Raw genomic sequence first — 14931 nt, forward strand, 5'->3', positions numbered from 1 at the left:
ACATGCAAATTCCCCCCATTTCTCATTTCCCCGGTGGTTCACCTACACAGAGACTTTAAGTACAGAGATGAATGGAAAGGGTTGAATGGATAATGCAGATCAATGTCTGTCTGAAGGCTGTGGCTAAGAGGTAATGGCTCTTCCTGCCACTCGGAGCTGACCCCATAGAAATCCATGTCAGCCAAGCCTTGCAGCCTCGAGTGGGGCTGCAGTTGAGCTGGCAGTCACACAGGGGATGCAGCTGCTCTCTGTGGGCTCAGCATGTGCAAGGAGCTCCTACAGCACCACAGATTTCCCCAGTGTTTGCAACTGGTAACCTCAGCGTGGCCCCACTAACCTGGACTCTCCTGTCCTGGTGTGACCCCGACCCCACGGGCTAATTCAGCAGTGAGACACAGTCGTGCAGTCCCCCAGGTGCTCAGCTCCCTGAAGGGCAGAGATCCAGCAAAGAGATGATGTGTGGACTTCAACCCTTGGCTCAGCTCTGGAGGATGCAGGAGAAGACAGGGATGCTCCTTTGGGAGCCTCATGGCGATGATTGGATATCCCTGATGGGCAGCACCGGGAGTATGAGCTGTGGATGTTCCCAAATCCTTCCTCAAGCCTGGCCCTCCCATCGACCACAAGGGGAGAGAGGCAGTGAACATCCTTTTGTTTCTGCCCTTTCATAAATAAAAATCTATCCTGCATCCCTTCAGCTGTCCAGGAGTAATGTATTTCCCAGGAAAGGAGAAATTTAGGGCATCTCTAGAACCGCGGGATCAGCTATGGTAAGATTACACATAAATATAGCAAACAAATAAATAAACAACTCTCGAGCTCTTTCCTTCCCCAGCTCTCCCCTTCTTCCTAGCTTTGGAGGCACAATGGATTTCCGTGCTGGCGAAGGCGCTGGAGGGGAGGTTTTGCAGAGAAAGCCCCAGGGAGGTGCTCAGAGCCCAGCGCAGCCCCCACGGCAGGGCAGAGCCGCCGGAGCACCGGGAGCATCCCGGGCTGTGCGGAGGGAGAAGAAGAGAGGAGGGGGCTGCCGGGCGGAGCCGTGGCGTGCTGGGAGGGGACAAGCGGCGCCGGGCGGGTTTATAGGGCGGCGGAGGAGGGAGCGGTCCCTGCCCGGAGCCATGCGGGGCCGGGGGCTGCTCTGCGGCATCGCCCTCTCGCTGCTGCTGCGGCCGCCGCCCCGTGAGTGCGGGGTGCCCGGCCCGACAGCCCCGCGCCAGGGCTCCGGCTGCGGGAGGGAGGGAGGGAGGGAGGATGGATGGATGGGTGCGTGGGAGGCTTGGGGGATCCTTCTCCTACAACCAGCACAGAGCTCCCTCTCCTCTCCCGGCCCGGCTTCGCGCTGCCTGGGCGCGGGGTGCGGAAGGGCCGGGGATGCTGAGGCGCTGCTCTTGTCTCCGCAGCCGCGGCCGCTGAGGTGCGGCTCCAGCCCGAGGTGGTGCTGCCGCGCTGGGCAGCCCCGGGTGGCCCCGGCAGCCCCAAGGTAGGTCGCGCCTGGTTCCTCTTTTGCTTTGTTTTGTTTGCAGACCTGCCTGTGCGGGGGCCGGGGGGATGTCGCGGGTAGCACAGCGCCTGGCAGGGCGCGTTTTGGGTTTGTGAAGCTGCCGGGATGAGCCAGGAGCTGCCATAGCTCCTGCAGATCGCAGGAAAGGCTGTGTGAGCTGGCTGGCACATCTGGGAGCTGCGTTCACCCTGCCCTCTGCCATGCCTTAAAGCCTCGATCGGTATTACCTGATCGGTGTCTGTGAAACGGGAGCCACACAATCGGTGGCGTTTGGGGAACAGCTGGATAGAAGAACCTGCTGTAGAAGATTAGCTCAGAAAGCCATCTGTGTCCTGGACTGAAAAAAAAAAAGTGTGCCCGGCAGGTCAAGGGAGGGGATTCTGACCCTCTACTCCGGTCAGCTGATACCCCACCTACAGCTCTGTGTCTGGGATCCCCAGCACAAGAAAGATATCGAGCCAGGCCAGGGTTGGGCAGGGAGGATGCTCCAAGATCTGTAACACCTCTCCTATGAAGACAGACTTGAGAGAATTTGTGTTGTTCATCCTGGAGAGCTCTCTGGAAAGACCTTGTAGCACTTTACCTAAAAGAGCAACAAGAGAGAGGGACCTTTTACAAGGGTGTGGAGTGACAGAACAAGGGAGAATGGCTTTAAGCTGAAAAAGGGCAGGTTTAGATTAGCTATTTGGCAGAATTTTTTGATTGGGAGGCAGTGAGGCACTGGGAGAGGCTGCCCAGAGAAGCTGTGGATGCACCATCCCCAGATATGTCCAAGGCCAGGCTGGATGGGGCATGGAGCCATCTTCCCTAGTGGAAGGTGCTCCAGCCCAATAGCATGGGGATGGAACAAAATGATCTTTAAGAGCCCTTTCAGCCCAAACTATTTTCTGGTTCTGTGAATCCCAGCTGTGAGGGTGCTTCACTAGGTATGAAAAGCCAGCCAGCAGCTCAGGTGGGTTTGGCTGTGTCTCAGACACTGTGTTAGTACAGATCTCACCCCTGCTGCTGTTCCACGGGTGCATGAAGGGATGTGTCCATAGTCTCCAGACTAACAATCACTGAGGTCCAGACAACATCGAACACAAACCACAGGTCAGTTTCCCAGACTTGGTGTTGTTGCAACCAAGAAGTAATTGCAGTTGCGTGATCAAGAGAAAGAGGAAAGTCCACAGGGTGTTTTTTACATTGTGAACCAAAAAAAGGGAAGTTCAGCATTATAGAGACATGCAGTTTCTCTTGAATGTAGTGGTGTTATTTGGGAATTTATTAATGGGTGTTTTCCATATGATGAGACTTTCTAAAACTTTTCATCATGTCTTATTACACACAAAAAACTCTGCAATGACTCTCTTGTGATCTTTTAGTTTTAAAATGCCCTTGCGATACTGCCTGCAAGTTTTGGTTCCATTATTGATAGTGATGCAAATACATCTGGAGAACATTTCCCCTTATATAAATTTGCTGGGTCTCAGGGGTTGCACTTGGTTTGTTTCAGGCAAGTTCCCACTGGCTCTGGAACGAGTGTTAGAAAAGCTTTTATACAGCTGGGCTATTTCATTTGCACAGCAATTGATGGGCTGAAGCAGTGGGATTACTAAAGGAGAAGGGAGGGGGGTATTAGTAATAATGATATTTGCACAACCTTTGTGAAGAGATTTTATGGTGATGGAGACCCTCAGCTATGGGCAAGGCAACCTTACACTGCTTTCATGTTAGTGAGTGAAGCATAGACCTACCCTGAGATGAACTGAGCACCTGTGATTTAGTAAAAGAAGCTCTTGCCTCTTGCAATTATCCCTTTCTGTATGTCCTAAATGTATTAACTTGTTTTGCATCATCTGCATGGGCCTGATGCCACGTCCTGGAAACTGAAGGAAGGATGAGCAAAACCCAAAATATGAACAGGGAACTGATTAAAAGAGATATTTGTATTTGCAGAAATTGCAAGTGAGCATATCTCCGGGCTGACAGAACATCCCATTCAGTCAGCCTTGCTTTCTTTCACTTTCAATGTTCTGTTCTGCAAAGTCTCCTCCAACAGTGATTTAGAAAATACTATAGATTAATGACTTCATCAACCCTCATGATTTCTTTTTTTCTTCCAGCTGAATAAAGTGCATTGTTATATTAATATGAGCTATTTCTCTTCTGGGAAATTTGTTCATCCATTTTCTCTACAAGAAAGCATTCAGACTTGGAAAACCCAACCTGACTTTACATAGTGGTTCTGCTTTGAAGGAGGCAACACTGCAGACCTCAGAGCCTCTTCTAGCTGCTCCTCTAAAAGTCTTTCTCTGTGCTTTATGTCTCAGGAATGATCCTTTTTTTAAAAAAATGTTGCAGTTAGTGTATGCATTTGCCATTGCACTAAGAAATTGGGGTGCATTCTGTTCAAACCAGCAGGCCCTGGGGAGAAGGGCTGAAATACTCTGTGCAATGGCTGGAGTCTGAATCCAAGGGTCCCTCTTTGTTCCCTGCCTTTTACTGGCACTTTCTGCAAGTAAAGGAACAATGTGAAAATCTCTGGAAGAGGCGTGATTCCTCTCGTCCTGAAATGGGCTCCTAAAAATGTCTTTCTGCTGTGCCAACAAAGGAAGCTTTGGTTAACTAGCTCAGATATTTGACTCTTCAACCTCTGGGGCAAGCTGGGATGTCCTGCGATGGTGTTCTGAGCACAGCCTAGGGCAGAGGGAGGCGCAGGGAGCTCTTCCCATCCAACTGCACCTCCAAGCACTCCAGCACCAGGACTTGTTGCCTTGCCTGAGCATTTTATTCCTCCTGAGACACCAGGTGGTGTCTCTAGCTCAGGTACAGCATCCCAGCAGATGCCTGTGCTGCTTCCTGGCTCTGCATGGCTGTGCTGTGGGATGCAGCAGTGTGCCTGGAGCTGGGAGCCACTGGTGCATCCCTTCCCTTCCTCATCACTCCAGGTCTGAAGCAGGAGGAAGGCAGAGGGTGGTTTAAGGTCAGCTGCAATTTCCAGTTTGTATTTGTGGATGTGTTCATAATTATGATGTATGAGTAATTGGCACCCTCTCTCCTGCACGCAGCATCCACTCCGAGCTGAAGTTACATTAAAGGCAGAAGGTCAGGAGCTCGTCTTGGAACTGGAGAAAAATAGGTAAGTGTGCCCTGCACTGTGATCCCACTTAAATAATGAGTAAGGATTACAGTGAGATCAACAGGAAAACCTCCACTGACTTCAACAGGGTTTTGAAAAAGACAGGATGTGGAAGTCCTTCACTTTTTTCAAGGTTATTGCGAGTCCCCTCAGATGTTAATCAGCCAAGCAGCACACTATAGCAGAGCTTTGTCAGCAAAAAAAACAGATGGTGACCTGGCCCTCAGTGTGTAAACTTATTTTTGCATCATAATTCTTCCTACATTAACTGGAAAATGTTGCTGATATGAAGCTCCCTATTTACCAAGTGGCTCAGCGCTTTAGTCACTGTGACTCTAACGAGGATTTTGTTTGCTGTGATCCAAAGAGGTCTTGCTCTGCTTCCTAGGAGAAATGATCCGACAGTTTCAATTCCATTAGTGCCCTTCATGATAAAGCAGACTGAAAAATTGTTTTTGCATTAACTGAAATGCAGAGCAATGCTGTGTGCTATCATAAGGTGTGATTCATACTGAATTCTGCTGAAGCTGCAGGAGATTAAGGCAGGGAGAAGGATTCTGGTGTGGAGGCCACCCCAGAGCTCCTCTGCCCTGTGAGTACTTTAGTTTCCAGTAGTGGAATAGCAGCTGGAAATTTAGCTGCAAGAAGTTTGTCTTTGCTCAGCAGTCCACTTGCACTGTTGGTGTTTTATTTATTTTTAAATGGGTTTGAAGATTTATGTCTGGAAATACAACCAAAAGTTTGTCTGCTAGAATCAGAATAATCACCCTGTTTATATTTTAAATGTATTTTATGGACATCCCAATCACAGAGATTGAGGGCTCAGCTTTCCTCCTGAAAGAGTGAAGTGTCAGAAGATCTTACTGCTCTGATGGCAGTGCATATACCTAAATGATACTCAGGGTGTTTTGAAGAAAAAGCAGATTTTTTTTGTCACTGTCAGCAGTAAAACCTGAAATGTGATGGCTGATGGAAGATGTGTACCTCCTGTGAGGTGTTTTCTGTAAAAAGTCACAAAACCCACTGAGAGTTCCAGTGCTGCAAAAACAGGATGCTTTCATGCACCTGTGTAGAGCTAAACAGAAACAGCTATAAATTCTGTGGTTTTTAGCATGTTTCAGCTGGGAAAATAAGACCAGGTCCCTGAGCACTGCTAAGCCAGTCCTGTGTGGGGGAACAGCGGCTGCTGATGGCAGTGGTACTGTGCCAGGTCTGAACTGAGCCTGGAAGCAGCACAACCTTTGATGCTGCTGGGGGCCTCCTTCCAGGACTGCCAGGGCTCGTTGAGTCTGCACTTGCTATGCAAAGGTGAATTTTTCTGGCACAGCAGAAGCTGGCCAGAGAAAGGATCCTTGCTGAGTTGATCAGTTTGAGCTCCAAGCACAGTGATGTAAGCTCCAGGTGCTCGCGGGAGCGGTGCCGTGCTATTTTCAGCACAGAAAAACCCTCTGCTGCTGTTAGTAAACAGAGTTATAATAATAGAAGTTTCCTATTGTGTTTATTTCCTGAAATGCATTTTCATTCATTGAGATGTATACACACAGGCTTGGAAGTGTGTGTACATACTTCCACTGCAGGATGGATCTCCTTCACAAGTTCTGATGAAATACAGCAACTGGTTTGGAGCTTTTAATTTTTATTTTCTGTGGAAAATTCAGGCGATTCATAGTCAGCAGTGCTTCATGTGGGAGTCTTGCCAGGCCTCAAGTCCTTGCTCAAGAAAGGTGATGGTACAATCACAAAATGCAGTTAGTGGAAAGGCTCCTCTTCTCAGAGACTTGTGAAAGCTGAAGTAGTTTAGAGACTTAAATTAAAAGAGGAATGAAGAAGACCCTGGGAACCCTGTGTATTTATCAGTATCCACAGAGCACTTTTAAGTGAAGGCAAACCTCTTCTCCTTATTGAAGAGTGTGGCAAGGCAGAGCCCAGCCTGGCCCATCAGGTTCCCAGCCTGGGGTTGTTTCACAGCGCCCAGGAACTCATCACTGCTTGTTTTTCAGGGGAAGCTGAGGTTCTGGGTGAGGTTTGGGGTGCTGAGTAGCTGCAGCATCCAGCACTTCTTCTGAGAATAGTTTGTTTCCCAGGCAGCAGGTGAGAAAGTGAAATTCCCCAAGGGAGAGGTGTTCCTTCAAAGCTGTACAAAACCTGTAAGCTCCAGGCTGCAGATGCACATGGAAATGGGCATAAGAGAACTGCAACTTAAAGGAAGGTACCTGAGGCTTTTTAAACTAAAATAAGCCTCAGAGTACTGGGCCATTTAATTGCTCCAGTTTAGATGAGCCTTTGGAAACCAGTTTTGCTGCTGAGGTTGGTGCTGTGCTCCCCCTCTGTCCCTGGGCTCAGCACAGGGATGTGAATGCACCCACCTGGCCCACATTTTACTCTTGTATCCACATCCCAGACTCCCATCATTCAAGGAAAGCACAAAAAGGTTGGCATCATTTGGGTTTGGCTGGGACATGATTTACCCAGTGGTTCCCAAAACTAGAAAGAAGATATGCCAAGCCACTGAAACTGCTTCAGGTGATGTTCTTGGTGGATCAGGCAGCCTTATTGCACACTCCCCACTCTCCTTCTGGAGAGATAGCTAATAAAATTACTTTGAAAAGTGGGGCAAGTGTCATAATCTGTATAGGGATGCACTAGCTTTGGAAGAAACATTCTAGTTTTGATATGTGGAAGAAATGTTCACACCATCCAGTTTCATATTCCATATGAAAAGGACATCATGTTCATCCACAGAGGTGAAATACAGGAATTACTGCATATCTTGCTTCAGAGCTGTGCCCAGCTCAGTGTTTTGTAATAAACTCATCACACATCTGCATTTGGGCTTCATATATTTGTGAATACAATTATTGCATTAGCAGTTAACATAATATTGCATTATTTCCTGTCCAGGCATTTGATAAGAAGTCAGAAGCACACTGGAGTTTCAAGCAGAGTTCAGACACACTAGCATTTCAGGATAATGACAAAATATATTGCTCAAATGACTCTGGCTTGTTTTAAATGACTCAAATCCATGTCCTGCAGCTGTGGGATTGGAAAGCTCAAAGCTACACAAACAACAAATATATGGAGAGCTGCCTATAAAGCAGCTTTAAATTTGGCTGGGGCTTAGGAGCGGAAGAATCTGAGTTGCAAACCTTGGATGAAAAGTGACTTTTTTTTCAAAAGGCATTTGCAGTTGTTAATAAAAAGCAGCTTTGAGCCAAGCAGGGACAGGCTGAGAGCCTCTCACTGTGTGTGGCAGCACTGTCTGGTGTGAGCCTTGTGTTAGTGAAGACGAGAGCAGAAACCTGCATGGAATTTGTCTTCTCACCTCAGTGAAGGAAAGGGAGCAAAAAGAACCCTCTTCATGTCTCTCATGGGAAGAACAGACTTGGGAAAGGCCCTCTCAGCTGCCAGGGGTATTGGAGGTTCTCCAGGGGGTGTCCCTGCCTGTGGGTGGATCCCTGGGACAGCCTGGGGCTGTTTGTTTCAGCTCCTTATTCTGGCCACTGCACAGGCTGGCAGAGCTCCAGGGGAGATGTGCAGGGGCTGCCTGAGGACGCAGCAAAGGAGGTTCAGAGCTCATCTGGTCTGACCTCAGGAGCCAACAGAAAGTTGGTTTTAGGCCACTCTGATAGGGAGCAATATCATTTCCAAGCTCTGCTGGCCCCACCTGGGTTGGTGACAAGCGCTCCCACCCAGCCTGATGCTCTCAGTGGTGCAGTAGAAGATCTGTGTGTTGCCTGTATTCCTTTGTTTCCTTCTTTTGCACACTTCCAGGGCCTCTCCTACTGAGTGAGTGAGGAAGCTGCTGCCTGTTTCTGAGCAGGAAGGATATATGAGATTATTCCACTGATGGGCTATACATCATCAGTGTCTGATGGGCTTCCTTCATGGGCAGGGGTTAAGGGTTATGCAAAGGGGATAAATTGAGTTTATCCTGCTCTACTGTATCTTGGAATCATCAGAAAAACAGGGGTGGGACCTGGAAAGCCATAGCTGCTTTTCAGCTTCCTGATTCCCTCAGGATATTCAGTGATTCCTCTGTGTAGGGCAGAGAGGAAGAGACCAGGAAATGAAGCCTTTTAAATCTTTTGTGCACTGACTCATTATCAGCCAGTTTTCCATTTATTTCATTTCCTTTTTCCTCTCCAGGCAACCTTTATGGTTCCTATTGGTAAGCTGAGGGTCTGTGTGACAAATCTTGCTTGGGTCCTGCAACATAATTTACACAGTAAATGTCACAGATGATGTGGGTGGGAGAAGTGGATGGAGAGTCTTTAGTCTGTGATGCTTTCCCAAGCCTTACAAATGCCTTGTTTAGTTCCACCTGAATAGTTGGGAAGCCACTTTTTCCTTCCAAACTGCTGTGTTTACACAATAAACATGTTCTTAGCAAAAGCTCTAGAGGAAGGGAGCTTAAGCTTAAGCTCCAGGATTCATCTGGATGGAACTCACCAAGAAAAAAAAAATAATTTTGATTTCATTGGTTTTAAGGAGTGCCAGGTTTTGACTGCAATATTCCAGAGGTTTGAAATCTCCCATTTCCCACTAGTGGTGGATATGGAAAGCAGGCCTGCCTGCTTGTGTTGTCATGAGTCATGTGCTGGTGGTGTTCAAGATGGGGCCACTTCAGGTTTTGATAATAAATTCTGGCTTTAGAGAACATTTAAATGACTGAGAGGCAAGAGTTCACATTCCCCTTCTTACCCTACTTGGATCCTGTTGAGAGGCAATGGAGTGGGACCACAAATTGTAGATGGAAATCTCATGTCTAAAGTTTCTTGGGAAAATCAATTCCCTCCACCCCCAGATGCTGGCAGCCTGGCTGGACAGATTTATTGTGATTTGAGGAAAGGGACAGGGAAGGAGATGTAAGAGACTGCAGGCTTCACTTTTCTTAGTCCCATGACTGAAAAATCAATGTCGATGTTTCTCACGAGAGCTTCATGGACCATTTGGCTTTTGTTTTTTGGGAGGAAATAAAAACCATGTCCATCTCCTAGATACTGCTGGGTGTTTCTAAACTGGCAGCTGTCCATGTAGACTAGCCCCTCTGTAAAATGAACCCAAACAAAGTTGCTGATGGGACCAAATTGTTTAAAGTCCTTCTTGCTCTAATGAGTAAGAACATCAGAATGCTGCTGGGGCACTCTGGGCACCTGTGGGTGATCTCAGGCTGGTGCAACTGAGTGTGGTCATAGCAGCCCTGAGCTCCTCTTAGGCTTGTGCTGACAAGTGATGTTTTATATCTGGGGAGCAAAACTGCTCCCATTTATCAGGAAAATAGGAAAATAGCTGTTCTCTCGAGCAGCTGGGAAATGTGCACTCCCTCAAGAGGACATGGCCATGCGAGCAGGGCCCCAGATTTCCTTCTGCTGTTTTTGGGAGTGTTTGGGTGTGCCATGGAGCCCCTCTTCCCCCAGCTGCTCCTCAGCAGTGGCCACATGAACTGAAAGCCATGTCCTTTCCCCATCCCCAAGTGCCACAGAGGCAGCTGCCTGCCAAGAGAGCTGGATTTGCCCCGTGCCAGCCTGCCTCTCCTGGTGAGAACCACCTCAGTTGATGAGTGAAGGATGTGACCCTCTGGCAGTGCATCCCAGCAGAGCCAGGCTGCCCTGTGTCAGGGCAGGGAGCAGCCCAGGGAGGAGGGCTTTGTGTCAAACAATGATATCATTGACAGGCTAGAGCGGGACCAGGATGGCTCCACGACAGCCATCAGCAGGAACCAGCTCAGGCCATCTGTACATTATGGCACCGAGCCACTCTCCCTCTGTTTGGCTTCCTCACTTGTATTCAGCCTGCCTCCCAAGGCTTTCCGGGGAACAAATCCTGCCAAGAGCATGCTATTCCACCCTGAGCTTGGAGGCTGAGCTGGATCTTGGGGACTGACTGATCTTGCTGAAAGCTGGTCCCTGTTGGAAAGGTGAGGCTCTTTTAGAACATCCCAAGTGCTCGTGTGCAGCTTCCCCTGGCCCCAAACTGACTGCAGCTGCTATCGAGCTTCAGCAAAGGAGAGTGCTCCCATCCCAAACCAGCTTTTTCTCTGACTTCATCAATTCTTCATGCTGATAACTCCTCTAATGGGAGACTCTGTGCTGCCTTTTAGGAAGATGATGTGAGCTAGCGATCTGCCAGCTGCCTGACTGGATCTCAAAAGCCTTTAAGTAATGTTATTTTGCATCCAGGCTTTTGCAGCTTCAGTGTGAGCTGATGGAGAAATGGTCACTGAGGCAAGTAATGTAACTGAGAAGAAAAAATCAAACTGTGCCTTTTTTACAGACTTTCCTTCTCCAGGAAGGAGGCGATCTGTGCTCTTCTGGAAACTTCCATTAGTGCTTTGCCTGGCTGAGCTCCCCTGGAATCAGCTGTTCACCCTGGCAGGGATATTGTCCTGAAATTATGGCAGAGAAGGTTTTGGAGTGTGTGTGTTTCTCTGCTGTTTATCCTACAACTGGTACACGTGGAAAAGAGTCAAGACTGGCTGATAACTCTGGTGCACTCCTACTGACAAGAAGGTTTATTTGCTGTTTATTTACAAGTTGGTGGAAGGCTTGGTGCTTGCTAAAGAAGTGAGTTGGGCTGGGAATGAAATTTTACAGGCTCTAAATAAGACACCAAGGGTGTTGCAAGATGTCCTGTTGTTTTTCCTCTTTCCTCACTGCCCTCCCCACCACACCCTGTGCAATCCCCTGTGATAGCCCTTTCTGGCAGTGCTGCAAGAGCCCCAGGGCCCCCCTGCATTAAGGCTGGGAACTGTCTTCAAAATAGGACTGTTTCAAGCTCAGAATAAGAACCTGGCCTTTTCTTAGGGATGCTGTGGTGTAGAGTAGGAGTCTTGGAAGTTGCAACGTGGAGATGACACAAGCTTTCAGCTGAGCAGCTGTAGAAGTGTCCCTGAAAATTCAGGCAAAGCTCCTCAATCCACTCTAGGAGGGGCTGGAACCTGAGTGTGCAAGTAGGAAGGGATGTGCACACCCCTTGTGCTGTGTGGCCTCATGCTGTGCCCTGGGCTCTGGTGCTCAGCAGCGGGGCTGGGCAGGAGCCACAGCTCTGAGGAGCTTCCTGGGCCATGCTGAAGGGGAGATCAAGTGGCTATTCATGGCTAATGCTTTCCAAGGATAAAGGAGCAGGGGGAAAACACAAGCGTGCTTGTTTGGGAATGAAACAAGCAGGCTGTGCAAAGCCTCAGCTACTGGAAATCCACGGGCTGGTGTCTGGCTTTAATAGCATAGGGCAGATCACACTGCTTTACTGTCTGCCCCTGACACAGACCAGATACCTGCCAGAGCATTGCTCAAGGCAATTTCCTTTGAGTTAATGCAATCTGTTGATTAAATATTTGTTTCATGCATCCTTGCTGAGCAAGCTGCTGCAGTCAGGGAGATGAAGGGAGTTATGTCTTGTGGGATGTTGCTTATCTTGGGTTTACAGACCTAGGACAGCTGAAGGCAGCAGCCTTGCCTTCAGATCACTGACAGCATCTGGTGATAAGAATTAACACATCAGAAAGACACAAAATGAGCTTTTCTGGGCTATGCTGAATTTTAAAAGTAGAGATAAAAGCTGCTGTTTTCCTGACATCAGATGCTATCAAACACAACAGTGGCACAGTTGTCTGTTGTTAAGCTGTGGGTTTAGCTGTCTGGGCCTTTGGACCAGGTGGGTGAAGCACTTTCAAACACTGATAAAAGGTTTGGTTTCCTGTTGTTCTGGCATAATTTAATTAGATATCACAGGGCACCCAGTCCCTTTTTTAAACAGAGATGCTTTCAAGGTTGATAAGATCTGACTGACTGGTACCAAAAGCTGAGATGGAAAAATCTTTGTGCTTGCTTGTGATACAGCTTTCTTCATCCAGCTTAAAGAAATCAGGCAAAGAAAAGAAGAAAACTTTTTTCCTACTTTCTAGCAGTTTATTTCTAAATCCTGGAGCATGACATGCTTTAAACAGGGGTGCAAAGGGGTTGAGCTGCAGCTGCATCTGGCAACACATTGCCCAGGATGCATGTGGCATCCTCATGGATGGCAAATGTGACACTTTGGTGGCCTGACAGCACTGTGGGCTGCTGCAGGAGTGTGTTTCATCAATAGGCCATGTTCTGTGATCCTTCTCCAAATTTTTGCATGACAAACTATTGTTTTTAAAAACTGCTTTAAACCTACATTTTATGGCTGCTGAGATGGACACAGGATATGACCTTCTTGGTTTGGCCCAGATTTTGACTTGCTGTACTTTTTACATCACTGTTTAGCAAATGCAGATGTTTAAAAAGAAGGAGAAGACTATTTCCTCTGGAACAAAATCAAAATGCTTTCTATTCAGTGCACAGGAGCTCCTTTTATAGACTTTTGGTCTGATTCTGGGTTGAAGACAGGGAGAATATTGTGTACATGGGGATGACATGAACAAATTCAAATTGGGGAATCAGCATTTTCCTGTAACAAAGATGTGAAACAGCTTCTGGGCAGCAGTTGAAATGCAGATACAGATTGATTTATGATCGTACTCAGATTTGGGCAGTGGAGACAGTCTAGGTTTGAGCTGAGGACTCACACCAGCACTCAGATGTCCTGAACTGACCTGTGTTGTGTTTGCTATGCTGGACTTGGTGCTTTGAATTTAATCCCAGTATATCTGGGGCATAATTTGGCAATAGAAAGAAAACTCTGCACAGAGAGTTGTACCCATTAAGGGCCAGTGATTAGGTTGGGATGCTGGGTCTTTAAAAGTCCTCATGTAAAAATTGAGTTGTCCACTTGCAGCAGTTGGAATTGGATCTTGGTGCTTAATTGAACTCAGGGACAGGTTCTCTGTTATTTTTTATTTTAATAAATGGCTTGAAAGAGCACTTAGATGGCTTGTGGGGCCCTTCCAGGAGTGGATGTGCTCCTTGAGACATGCTCGGCTCCTGCCAGGGCAGCAGAGAGATGGAAGTGGCAAGGTGAGCTGTGCTCCCACCTTCTGACCCTCTGCCATCACAGCGTGGTCTGCACAGGTAGCACAGCCCATGGTGATGGTCCTGCCATGGATCCCATGGCTCCTGGGCCACCAGGAGCTGTCACTGCTCCCTGAACAAGTGCCTGGCAGGAGGGCTAAGAGCAGAGTGCAGAGACAGAGCACAGGTGGTGTGCTGTGAATCCCTGTCTCTCATCTGCTCTCTCAGGTGGTTTCATGCTGTGAAACCAGTGAACTGCCCCAAATCCACAAATCCACAACAGTGGTTCACAGCAGCAGGAATATTTACACTGACTTCAGAAAGAGCTGCATCTAACTGATTTTCCAGCACCCTTAAGAAGCAGAAATCCAGGTAAAAAAAAAAAGTGATACCATCTTGATTTTTAAATTGACTTTTCTTTCACCCTCTCCACTGTGTCTGCAGAAACCTCTTTGCACCAGGCTACACCGAGACCCACTACAGCCAGACTGGCCAAGCCCAGAGCACCCCCCTGACCCACACGGTGAGTGCAGAGATCCTTCCCTCCTGTGCCTGCATGGGACACCAGGCTGGGGCTTGGAGAAGTAGGTGAACCTCTTCCTCCTGAGCCTTTTTTTTTTTTTTTGAGGGCATGGATCCCCACAGCTTTAAGCTAAAAGGGACGGCATTCCAGCTTTCTGATCTGGGAGGTTCCAGTGGGAAAGCTGCTCCATCCCCCAAAAATGGTAAAAACATCTTTCTGTTTTGCCTGAGCTCTGTTATGAGAGCCAAGGTCAGCCGCCAGCATTGCTCCCCTCTCTCTGGGTGCTGGGGAATTGTTTATTCCTCACACTACTCACCCTCTTGCTTTTAGTTTTGCTGGGGACCTTCCCAGCCTTTGGGGAAAACAGGCCCTATAGCGAGCTCCCGTTCAGTAAAAGCCCCATAAATTACTGATCTCACACAGGCTTGGCTGGCTCTGCTGCAGCAACACAAAGCTATGCATTGGTCACAAAGCAAAAATAAGAGATAAAATCCCCATGAGATCATCTTTCCCACTGCTGCCCCAGGGTGAGGGCAAGGGATATAATGAATATGTTGGCGTTTCTGCCCCAAAGGCTCCTTGTCCCAGCCAGAGGCTGCCTTTGTCTCACCAGCAGCCCTGAGACCAGGGCTTCCCCACTGCCCACAGTGTCACTCTCTCTGCCACATCCCTTGGGACCCGACCCAGAGCCAGCTGCCATCGATGGGCAGCTCCTGTTACAGGCAGAAAACTTTGCAGCCATCCCAGTCTTTTCTTGGGATTCAGAGCTCTCAGTTTTTGCTGGCGACAAGGAGCTGCTTGATGCTCTGGCCCAGGCGGCTGGGATGCCCTGGAATGGCAGCTGAGAGGCCAA

General features: G+C 48.2%; 1 protein-coding gene across 1 annotated transcript in view; it reads left to right on the top strand.

Annotated features, from left to right (window-relative positions):
- The first annotated feature begins 866 nt into the window (after positions 1–866).
- The window catches only part of ADAM19 (ADAM metallopeptidase domain 19), a 33835-nt gene continuing 19770 nt past the window's right edge, over positions 867–14931 (top strand). The window contains exons 1-4 of the mRNA XM_088063737.1: positions 867–1263; positions 1401–1480; positions 4552–4622; positions 14000–14078. Of these exons, the coding sequence (XP_087919863.1) occupies positions 867–1263; positions 1401–1480; positions 4552–4622; positions 14000–14078 (627 nt within the window). The remainder of the gene's footprint in view (positions 1264–1400; positions 1481–4551; positions 4623–13999; positions 14079–14931) is intronic.

This window comes from Pseudopodoces humilis, chromosome 17, assembly GCF_049639895.1.
Source record: "Pseudopodoces humilis isolate 2021_Gansu_Grassland_sample_001 chromosome 17, ASM4963989v1, whole genome shotgun sequence".
NCBI lineage: Eukaryota > Metazoa > Chordata > Aves > Passeriformes > Paridae > Pseudopodoces > Pseudopodoces humilis.